Genomic DNA, 12,132 nt, shown 5'->3' on the forward strand with positions numbered 1-12,132 from the left:
GTCATCAATTTTGCAATAAATCAGAAACTACGTGCTCGAGATAAATAAAAAAGTACACATGCAGAGTAAATACGTGTAATATGAAAATATAGGATTACAAAAAATAGAATTATCATTTAACACTCAAAATGATAATCAGAAATATGAATATGACAGAAACAAAGGCGTATCGAGTTAGTCTATGTGTTTCTAAGTTCTACGTATACCTAAATTATTATCAATAAACTTTTAAAATATAGCTGGAGATTATGGAGTAAACATTAAGCGACAGTATAAATTAATGATCTTGTCGAAACACTGTTGACAACTAATGGTATTCCGACCTTCCTTGCCTGGGAACTTTGCGTATACCTCAGCGCAGACCAGCGTAGAAACGACCTTACGCTACCACACCCTGAACTGAAATGTGTGTGTGTGATAGGGGTCGTATGGTGCTTACAGCTCAATCAAAGCTTTTTGCACCAGGTCGTGATAGGCTATTTATTTATCTAGGGGAAATTATATAAAATAATTTCTTTGTTGCTATTAAATGGTCTACCAGTAGATTCGACAAATTTTAGCACATGAAATAAAATTTTACAATCTGTTAGTAAATATTGAAGCCGAACTGAAATGTGGCACGCGCCAAAATGTTTTTCCAAGGTCAGAAGAGAAGAAAGAGGCAGGTAATTTAAAGAGAAACAGAGGAAAGAAGTCGGCTATTTTTATAATAAAGAAACGAAGAAACTGGAAACCAATTCCCACTCGGATCAGTGACCAATGATTAGGTAGTGAGTGATATTATTGGACTATGGATCGTTTTGGTATTTTTGTTGTTGTTCTAATTTTTCTTCGTATCGTTATGAAAAAAATCGCCTTTCTTTTTGACTACTGGAGCAATTGCTTTAAAATATTCAGTGGGCAAAGATTGTGTTTTTCACTAAATGGCTATTACTTTTGTTTATTCCTAAATTTTATATGAATCTTATGAGATCTTATATTTCACCCGAAATTTGGTCTACATCTACCCTCTGCATGTACGGTTCTGGTGAGTTACCGCACCGCATATATATGATTTTGTATTTCACTTTGTCCTGGTAATACAGAAGTGACTCAGATCACTTGGTATTTAAATTCTCATTGAAATTGGAAGAATAAATCATCGATATCACGTGGTATTTCAATTCATGTTAAAACTCAATTATGAAAAACGGATCATTGCCACATGACCTGGAAAAGCCATGACAGTCCCTGAACCCTCACGGTACCTCAATACAGCTACTGGAAAGTTACCGCATATGATTTTTGGGGAATTGGTCTGCGTGTCCATATATTTAAGCATATGTCTCTTGTACTATATATATATATATATATATGTGCATTTTTTCTATAATATTCTCCATTCAAATCACCTCTCTTGTTCTGTCGCTTTAAAATATTTGTCTGTCACAATATAAATAATAAAATCAACTTTAACAGTAAATGTATAAAGGTGAATTGGGTAATGAATCGATGGTTCAGCTAAATACGGTCAATGCTGCAATATATTATAATTTTTATCGATGTTCAATGGTAGGCACACGCCCAATTATTACAACACAGTGTGCTTCAGCCTACCAATTTCACTTGCGGGAACAGCTTTATTGTATTCCCTTCCAACAACGTGGCAATCATCGTTGTCTGTCAGTTCCAACTTTGTAATGGCCTCACAAGTTTTATGCTGTAGTCACATCTTGGAACTATAGTTTCCAAAAAAAGCCCATTTCGATGATGAAATAAAATAAAACAATCTTTAGGATTAGCTCACCCCAACAATGCGAAATTAGCGAAGAGATAATTTTTCTTCGTTAAACCGAATGCTATGTTTAAAATCACAGTATAGAGACAGCTACATCGATAAATTTAAAAAATATTCGTTAGTTTACTATTTTCGGTGCCAATGGGACACGATATAAAACCTTTCAGCCTATGAAGTAGCAATAATTTGAGCGAGATGACAGATTGCCACAACCAGCCAGAAATCGCACAAACCATAAATATATGCAGAATAATGATGAGCCTCGAAGTATTCATTCCGTTACTATTTCTTCGCTACTTGAACGGCGGCACGAAGGAACAGCAATCATCGAAATAACCAACAAAAGTACGAAGCAATTACACAAATACCAGTTTTTATTTTTAATTTGCCATTCATAATTTTCACAAAAATACACTTCAAGCCATGAGTATGCGATACAACCACGTGATGCTATAATAGTATATATATATATATATTCATTGGGACCAAGAACGCCATTCATATTTCAGCCAATGCTCTTCCTACTTTTGCAAAATCAACATATGCGAACTACTTACTTAAAGTCCATCAAACTATTAACAAGTGAAACTGGGAAGCAGTCATCTGCACGGACAACAGTGCGGGGATTGCCGTTTTCCTCTAGCCAGAATGAAAGATAGGAATCGTCAATATCGTCTATGTCTTCAGTGATGAGGCTGGAGTTTTTCTTTTCCTGAACAAAATATCAGGTTGTGAAAAAGAGATCAAAGCCTATTCATGATCTCAGAGGCAAAATGTACAAATAAACTACAAAAAGCCATCCGAGATGCTGAACAAGAGAAGTGTTTTATCGGGGGATATTGCGGCTTAAATGGTAAACTAGCGGTTGGTTTGTGCGAAAAAACTATTTGATCAAAAATGTTCAGAAATGAGATTTACTGGACACGTTTTAGTGATATCAACAAACATTTACCAAAACAGTTTCCGTATCAAAAATACCATACTACCGAGTGCCAACCAGCCAGTCTCCTAACATCAGCATGTTCAAATATTCCTAAAATGTTGATGAATCGGCAACAGAAATTTAATCTATCAACGGACAATGGAAGCGTATTTTGTAACCGTTCATTATAAATTCTTTCTCACCAGCTCAACACCAGCAAACATGCGAGGTTGAGTAAGATGTTTTAGTTGACAACTCTCAAGAAGCTTCACAACTCCAGGGAATTTTTTTCCACGACGATTGAAGACGTACACCTTGAGTGAAATGTCACATATTATTAAAATTATACCTTTCAACTAAATGCTTTAGTCTAAAAATAGTGCTGTTTACAACCCAAAAGATTGTTTCAACTGAAACCCACTAAAGCTCTGATATGGGCATCTGATACGGCCCGTTGGGTAATTCAATCTGGCCCGCCCGATGCTGCGACAACCAAACTAACAACAAAGTTTGGTTTTAGCTAAAATACCTCCGGAATTTGTTGAAAGTGCAATTAAATTTAGTTTCGTCACAAGGCATTGTTTTCCACTTTTGCTTTTGTAACACTGTAAATATCGTAAACGTACATGGCTCGCCAGTTTAGATAGGCAAAATTTTTGGCCATCGATTCAAAAACCTTGCCCACCCTGCTAGCTGCTACAGCTCCTTTTATTTATTGAACTAGGTTCGTGCCTAAGTCTTGAATATACGTGTAATATGTGAAAAGCTTTTACAAACTGTAGAAGTTTTTGATGCGCGGAGATAATTCACCAAGATTTTCCTTTAACATTGAATTTGATTAATGTAGGCCTACAGTTGTCCCCATCGCGCTTGTAATATTCTCTTCGGCACCAAGTAAATTATATTCACAGGAAACGAACCATTATAACCATTACCTCCACTCCTACTTTAATTTCGCCATACATCTTAATAGTCGGTGTAGGTGGGACATCTTTGTCATCTGACGACTCGTAGGAATCACTATAAGAATCATCAGAATCATAACTTGAACAACTTCCATCTTCACTCTCTTCGTCGGAAGACTGAAGAAAATTGAGATTGTTCGATTGAAATGTAAAATGGGGAAGACTATGTTACACTTACGTAAAATATACAAACCGATGAACAGCTTTCTCAACTATTGCTATATTATAGGACAATCGTATTTATAACCCTGTAATAAATTGCCTTCTCCGTCCAACCTAGCAAATAAGGTTTTCAATTTGATTTGTTTGGTTCGCTCTAACACTTTGTACAAGTTTCGGTATTCAATGACCCCAAACGGAGTATTTATCGAAATTTTATAGCACCCTGAATTCGTCAAAACTAAATTAAGCCAAACATCTCACACTGTAATCAGAGGAATCGGATGAATCCTCTTCGTCGCTGCTAGATGTGTCGCTGCTAGATGTTTGCTGTTTTTCTTCTGCGGTTTTCTTTTCTTGTCTCATTACATTCGCATTTTTATCTTGTCGTTTTGCAGAAGCTGCTGTCTTTTTGCCTTTCTCAGCATTTGAACTGGCTGCCTTCTTCGGTTCCGCATTGCATTTTGAGCTCATCATTTCAGCAACTTTTTTCGCAATTTCCTTACTAGATGTCGGGGCTGCTTCAAATAAAATCACAGTTGGAATGGTATACCACAGCGAATGCGACTATTTATCGTTTGAGAATGTTTTTTCTGGTACGAAAAGCATGTTCTATACGGCCCAGTCATATACCACGCATTTGGTTGGTTAGGTAATTAGATTTACATATAGAATGATATTTTGTTAGAAGATGGTTGTACACGTTTTGAAGTCCGCCTTTTAAATACGCGGAAACATTACTTACTCCCGGACCGAGACACAATAAGCAACATAATTCAGTGTTGTTTTTGTTTCTGTCGTGTACAGCACTCAATAAACAGGCCTACATGGAAAAAAATTAGGTTACTGCTACAAATGTCTACAATGTCGTTTTATTAAAATCAGCCGAAATCTCAAGCAAAAGTTTTGTATATACGAACTATTTGTATCCCATACAAAACTTGCAACAGTAAGAAGCTATCATAATCTTACCTGTTTTAGGCTTGGCTTTTAGTGTCGTTTTAGTGGCAGGTTTCACGAGACCTTTTTTTGAAGTCGTTACTTTGTCAGATTTCACTTCTTTTTCTCGGTGCTTTAGCATTGCTAATAATCCTTTGATGGCGTAATTTTCCGGCAGTCCTTCGACTCCTTGTTGCGGTAGTACAGTGAGCTTGCGACAAACCGCACATTTCACTTTATTGGTCTTCTTACTTCTAGTTCGAAGCCATCCTAAAATGGAGTTGACTTTTATTGTAATGATGGGCAAAAATGTCTGTTCTTACGTATTCATGGCTGCTTATACAGAGATTTATGATCGACGCCGTGGGTCACGACGGCGGCAATAGGTTTATTCTCAGCATGGACATATTGAGTGAAAATAATAAACTATAAAATACCTGGACGACCATTGAGTACGAAACGCTCCATATTTCAATGATAATTATCCAACTCTCAATTTATAAGCAATCAAATTTAAAGCTTCTCGATTCCTTCAAAAAATTCACTCAAAATGCAGTTATCCACAGAATTGGGATTTCTTATTTTCTCATTTTAAGAGATTTTATAATAAAAGACAAGAAATCACAATTGAAAATATCATTCACAGAAATTATTCTTGCTTATTTATGGCGTGTTACAAGTGGTCCCGGGCTTAAAACGGTGTACATCAGTTTTATCACATACCTTTCAAGCACTTTACGCAGTAAGAATGTTGACATGACAGCACTTTTGGTTTTACATACGCTGAATGGCAGATTGGACACTGTAACAGGCTTTCTGAGATTTCGGCTGATAAACTGCTTTCTGAAACTGCCGTAGCCATATTAACATAAAAGTATCAAAATAACATAACGTAAATAACCTAAATCTAACAGAAGAAACAGAACGATACCGCCAAACGAACGAAAACTAGATGTGGTGCGCCGCTCGAGAATCGACCAAAACAACCATACAGAAACAACTCTAAACAAGCGTGGTGTAGTAATTATTAATCTTAAATTGATTTGCATTCAATCCTTCATCATTGTCCGTGTACAGTCGCTGTACTGTACAAACTGTAAAATTCAAAAAAGCCAGTAATTTTTTTTTGTTGGTTGATAATATGGAGGAGACGTATCATTTAATTCCCTGAAACAATCATGTTACGCTACTACAATTGAGCGGGATTACAAATATAATTTTTATAATAAAAATTGATGCCTAATGGGGAGCCATTCTCCATACCCAGCTGCTGTGTAATTTGGTTCTCAAAAACTGCAACACAGGGTCTCCAACAGGTTGATGAAAATTGGTCAATTTTGAAAAATGGCCCCCTTTTTTCAGAATGGGCATCCTTCGCTTACAAATAAACCTTTGTAGTAAGGAAGGTTGAACAAAATAGGGATAGTAAAGAATTTAATTACCACTGCCAAATTATATTTAGAGTTTAAATAAAAAATAATACGCAAATGATCATACATATATATATATGGCTATTATCATATTTCGAGTTTAACCAAAAACGAATTTTTAAACTTTCGTGGTCGAAATTTGGTTATGTTGGAGGCGAAATCTAAAGTTAAATTTGAAAGTTAGATTCGGAGTTAAAATTTCCGTCATCAACATGGGGGAGTCAGTTTTCTAATTGATTGAAGTCAGAAGTCGGAGTTGTTTGGAACTTTAATTCGACTCTACATTACTGTTATACCTTTTCGCTTTAACAATGCCAAGTGCAAGATGATGCGATGCAATTTTATTTCAACGATTTTTGGTCTGGCCTGCCTCATTTATCCAAAATAACAGAGAATGCAGTGTGTGTGTTTCAAGCACGTATGGTCGAAAAAGTAGTAAGTTTGGAAATGCAATCAAAAAATAAAAAAAACTATTCAAAAGAAAACTATACTGTCGACAAGTTTCCCTATAGATAGTAGTTCTCACTTATTATATATTTCCTAGATTTTACAAGACTTTATTGTTAGATTCACTCCCAGTCAAATTTTTCATTAGTATTTACTATAATTTCTTCAAAAGACGACTCGTGTCTTCGGTGGACATGTCAGCAAAAATAAACCTCTGCTCTGGGCATAGTTGCATTGAGTCGATTGTTGATGACATGATGTGGGTATTTAGGTCGTCGGTGAACTATATTTCCGCGTATTCTCCCTATGGCAAAAGCATTTATGTGCAAGGGGACGTCGATGAAGAGTTTTTTCTCGTCCGGAACCGTGCGTAAAGCGTAAAAAACTCGTCAAATTTGGATCGGGGAATGATGATCATTTGAGATTGCACCCGACTAAATGAACACCCGACTAAATGATAAGGCTCCGAGGACCGAGAAAAATTAGCACACGTCATAGACCGAATTGTTCTACTACTGAAATTATGATAAAGCAATTAATTCTGTTTCTTCTGCACCTATTTCTCAACGTGCAACAACCCAAGCGCAACAGCATTTTGCAGTGTATTAATTATTGTATTTGTATTACAAGCAAAGCATTACATCGCACTATTTACATTGCTCATTAGTGGCGTTTAAAGTTATATCCACTAAACTAAATGAATGTACAATGACTGTCAATTAACCTATGAATGACTGTTGCTAAGCTCTCGAAACTCCGAAAAGACTGTTTGAAAGTATCGATGAAACAAATTTTCAACAAATAATAAGTAATTCTGAGTAATTCAATAGACTTGCTGTACACTAACAACACAAATATATTTCTGTAACATTTCGTCTGACCAAGGTCAAACTTCCTCAGACATACATATTTCAAATTAGCAAGACTATTGAATTACTCAGGATAGTTATCTTTACTCTTGCTACAGCATCCTTGCATTATATGCAGACGGATCCACCGACACAAAAGGATAGAAGACAAACGAAAAAGTAGTTGGTCTTGTAGAAACCCAATCAATAATAAGTGATATCGAAAATAATAGAATATTCCAATACAATGCAAAAAAGTAATTCTCGATACTATCGAATTGTTGACGTTAATATCAATCAGAATTTTTTGTTTGCAAAATTGACATTTTGAGAAACTGACGTCTGGCAGGTGGACCGACAAAGTTCTTCATATAGTAAAACTGTTTTCTTTACTTTTCTGACTATGATTAATGTTCAAGTCTACACTATATGAAATACACATTGCTTTCTTTGGGTAAATTATTGGATTTTGTCATGACTGAGACAAGCGTTTATTGAGCTGAAAGCAACCGCGCCTACAATTCACAAATCAATATTAATATCACAAATTATACGATGAGCGAATATGCACTTTGATTATAAAAACGAAGAAAATATATATACACCAACGATGAATCAATCTGAAAGAAAAAAGGGTATAATTTAAAACAAAAACTATTTAAACGCAAAACCTTGGTATTTTGACATCAGGCAGTAGTTTGCGATCATGTATCTAACCGAGCTGATTGGTATTGTTGACGAATGAAGATTAGATGCCAAAGATAAACCAAACAAGATTTGTGGGAAAAGTTTTCCCTTTTTCGGAAAATCTGATTATAAAATACGTATTATAATGTCGGGAAAAAATGGAAAATTTTATTGGGTGCTAATTCGGTATGTGATCTCCGTGGTTGTCTGATTTCGGTGATTTTAGTTACGAACTGAATTTTATGCGAATGTCCTTCTGAGACTAAGTTAAAATGAGATTGATATCACGTTAATCATTAATGAGATTTTGGCTTAGGGTAATGCTAATTAAAAATATATTATGAAAAATGGAAATATATTCACCGAACAAAGCCGCCCCTCTTTATTTTGGACAGCAACTTTTTTTCGCTTGTGAACATTTGCAAGTCTCTGGATTGCATTTACATTTGGTGCAGTCTGTACATTTGTCGCAATGGCATGTGCCGGTTTCTGCAAAATAAAGATTGTGTTTAAAATTATTGGATGTTTGTTTTGGCACACGAAACTTGACTGGTTGCTGAAAGACGGCGTGTTTCTCTGTAAGTTGCAGAGTGCTTACCGCAGAACCATACTTAACATACTTCTTCTATTTATAATACAACCTAGCGACAGTGTGGACGTCACTTTCATATTTCTCAATATACCCAGGTTAGATCTGTGGAAATGTTATTGATAACAATTTTAACCTCAGAATAAGATGGTCATGTAGTATAAATCCAAATTATTATAATGCGAATAACCAACTCCATTGCCTTGAATAACCTTCTTTGCTTGTCACAACTACAAGACTTCTCATAAAAAAGTCACTTGAAAATTCGTTTTGTAAATAAACAAAAATTCTATTTCAACATGAATTGGCACAGAAAGAGCATATTAACTACAACTAGGTGGGATAAATAATCGTACGTCTTAAATGGAAAATATACAAAACTAAATTCGTACCTGCGCAATTGCATGGATCCATTTCAATTGAGGTTTTCTTTCCCAGTGGTTCAAAAAGCTTACAGCAGGTTTACTTTTGCTTTCAAAATATGCTCTGTTTGTGAGATCCCCAATGCGCGTGGCTTTTTATTGCCTAGCTTTGCACACGGCACTCGCGTAGAAATTGAGAGCCGCGCGAAAATTCACGAGTCTATGTTTGAATTTGCACACGGCACTCAGTTCTGACGCGTCGTTTTGCCACGGAGCACTAACCTGAGTGCCTCCGGGCCAACAGTCCAAGTTTAACTCATGGATATTATGTGGCGCACACACTTGGTCAATATCAACATAAATAACAGTAGTTTGTATGACATATTGAATGCAAAATAACTTCATGGTGTAATGTCACGTAATATCGCAACTACTTCAGAAATACGAAATTTCCATACATGTTATGAAATTTTTATTTTGATATACTGACGTTTTTTACAAATAAAATATCTCGGGATATCCGACGTACTTTTCGAATCCAGTCCTAATCGGATAAATGACTCCCTATTGTTGTGATGGAAATGACACCAAAGCCATCGAATCAATTCGACAATGCCGTGGAATTCGGATCTTTACATGAAAGTTGGGACCTTTTGTACAAAGCCCCCACCACTAATCCAAAAGTGTGATATTTGCGAAAAACACTCTGTCACGTTTTAAAATAACAAAATAGTAATTATCCAGTTGGGGTTAGGGTTAGAAATGATTTAAAAATTCGAATTTCCAGCGCAATCTGCATTCCTAACTCTAACTGGATAATTTCTAATTTTCCTATTTTAAGCGTTGGCGGGAACTCCGTACAAAAGGTCATGGAATAATAGTAATGAATGTTGTAAAGATAGGAAGAAAAAATTAAGGTATTCAACACTTAAGTGGTCCTAGTTTTCTTCGTATCATTTCGGCAATGAAGCCAAAAAATGGGCGTTTCAAGCTGACTAATTTACAATATGCCAATGACTGGCAACAAAATTGAGGTATTCAGAATTGTGGACAAATATTTACTTTAATTCTAACCATAAGACTGTCAAACTGTTTGTTGTTGTGAGTATTATTAGGTAGTACAACGATGGTACTGTAATTTCTATATTTAAATTTGTAAAGAAATTTGTGTCTCTCATAAATTAATTATGAAATTAGAATTACTATAATATCGTTAAAATACACCATAATATTAACAATACCAAGCAGTTTTGCAGTACTATGATTAGCTTCAAAGTGAATAATAAAGGCCTAATTTGGTCCCCAAATCCAAAATTAAATTATTTATATTATATTAATTATATTAAATCCTTGAATTTAGTTTTTAGATTTATGAAATTAAAAATCCCAACGTAGGTTACGAGTGGCAGTTACCAGTGAAAAAAGATTCAGACTTCCAGCGACTCTCGGTTCATAAATGTGATATCATATAACGTGGAAAATGAGCCAATCTAGACACCACTAAAACATACCTATTAGACTAATAGAGTCTATCTGATAAAACTATATAGGGTTATAACGATAGTGTTTTCTGCTTCTATTCCAAATTCGAGTTAAAAATACGCATCTGACAAGTTGAATTTAGCAAAGTACTATCCGGTTTTAACCTTTTTCATATGGACATCTAACTTTGGTAAAGATGTAAGAGTGTAGGTGAATTAATTCAAATTTGTTGATGAAAAAATAGAATATCACAAAGACGAATAGCGAAAGCGAGGTTTGGAGGAGCATATATTTACCATATAGATAGGGTTACCAAATGTTTGGGACTTCGAAGCGGGACGCCTCCAACGACAACTACTCCTTACATGTGATTGTGTAACTTCACATTTTCCGATTATACTACATACGCATACATTTAAAACCATCCTGGATGTCTTCATTGTCATCGAGAGTTCATGCGCATATTCTCTGTCCGAGTATCGGGTTCAGTTCGAAAGATGGAAAGGAATTGACGTTAAGGATACAAAAATAATTCGAATTTAGATTTTTTATGTACAGTAAAAGGAAGAAATAATAATGAATCAGCCTGCCGTTTTCTAGCATTGATAACTTGCTTATTCGCCCAAGCATGCTTTTCTGTAGATAAGACCTTCTTCAAAAAGACGTTGTTCAATGTTACATTCACATAAGTGTCAGAACAGGACCAATTAGTATTGGTGTTACATGTGATACGTTCGCTAACAATGTTAGCGGGAAACAACGAAACAAACAAAATAACGCATTCTCTTTCAGTGAGTAGGCTGGCGCTGAGCTACACAGCAACAACAGTAACGAGAACATGTTAATTAATAATTGGTAATGTTCGTTTATTATGCTGGATCGCTGAACGCCAAATCGGGACTTTTGCCTGACTTGTCGGGACGACGGAACAAGACCCTAAAATGCGAGACTTTCCCGCCTAAAGCGGGACGTATGGTAAGCCTACATATAGGTCTCCCCCGGTCATTTTTTGACATCGAACCGAAGGCGCAAGTCTATACAACTCTCCATATACCCGCGACCTTGTATGTCGTCGCGAATCGCGAGCGACTCATACAAGCATTGTATATCATATAAAGTTTATAAACAACACCATTCTAAACGTCGCTTGCAGCCAATCTGCCCTTTAAAAAACAAATGGAATTCTATGATATTTCTTTTGATTTAGAACACTCGTTTGGAATTGAATTTCAAATGAAAAATACCTTTTAAATTGATGAACTATTGTTAAGTATATAATTGTTTTTAGGTGAGTAAGAGTCAACATAAATTATGATTTATGCTCATGTTATTTCTATAGTCTGATTTTTTTGTCAATAATATTATTTTAGAAAGACCTCGCAAAACCGTCATAGATTATTTATAAGAAGATTTACTTCGTAGTATTCAACAATTTTAATGACATTAGAATAATATAACGTTAATTATGCATTAACGTTTGGCTACAAAGTAATTAAGGAAACGATTGATTTTCTTTCGTTTTGTT

At 35.4% G+C, this 12,132-nt stretch overlaps 1 protein-coding gene and 1 long non-coding RNA gene across 3 annotated transcripts; both read right to left on the reverse strand.

Moving 5' to 3' along the window:
* Positions 1–2,133: 2,133 nt before the first annotated feature.
* LOC120332737 (uncharacterized) lies at positions 2,134–5,734 on the reverse strand. Of its 2 annotated transcripts, none has more exons than XM_039400052.2 (6): positions 5,486–5,734; positions 4,796–5,032; positions 4,088–4,344; positions 3,635–3,781; positions 2,903–3,013; positions 2,134–2,489 (listed from the first exon to the last, which is right to left on the reverse strand). In XM_039400052.2, exons 1-6 carry the CDS (start codon positions 5,622–5,624, stop codon positions 2,331–2,333), a joined length of 1,050 nt encoding a protein of 349 aa, XP_039255986.2. In that variant the 5' UTR covers positions 5,625–5,734; the 3' UTR covers positions 2,134–2,330. The 2 variants fall into 2 exon arrangements, with proteins under 2 accessions (XP_039255986.2, XP_039255987.2); XM_039400053.2 differs by having other exon boundaries at positions 4,088–4,341; positions 5,486–5,733.
* Positions 5,735–7,224: 1,490 nt separating this feature from the next.
* LOC144431273 (uncharacterized) lies at positions 7,225–9,316 on the reverse strand. Its single transcript, XR_013479901.1, has 3 exons — positions 9,156–9,316; positions 8,538–8,663; positions 7,225–8,107 (listed from the first exon to the last, which is right to left on the reverse strand). It is a non-coding gene; the product is annotated as an uncharacterized LOC144431273 (long non-coding RNA).
* Between the last annotated feature and the right edge of the window lie 2,816 nt (positions 9,317–12,132).

The sequence above is a fragment of the Styela clava genome, chromosome 13 (assembly GCF_964204865.1).
Source record: "Styela clava chromosome 13, kaStyClav1.hap1.2, whole genome shotgun sequence".
Classification (NCBI taxonomy): Eukaryota; Metazoa; Chordata; class Ascidiacea; order Stolidobranchia; family Styelidae; genus Styela; species Styela clava.

Bases quoted from the DNA above. Each gene is read 5' to 3' on its own strand.
- LOC120332737 (XM_039400052.2), bottom strand. From the start codon at position 5,624: ATGGCTACGGCAGTTTCAGAAAGCAGTTTATCAGCCGAAATCTCAGAA. The intron at 4,345-4,795 runs GTAAGATTATGA...TTTTATTTGAAG, and splicing joins AAAAGCCAAGCCTAAAACAG to CAGCCCCGACATCTAGTAAG. The intron at 2,490-2,902 runs GTGAGAAAGAAT...TATTTTGTTCAG, and splicing joins TGTTTGCTGGTGTTGAGCTG to GAAAAGAAAAACTCCAGCCT.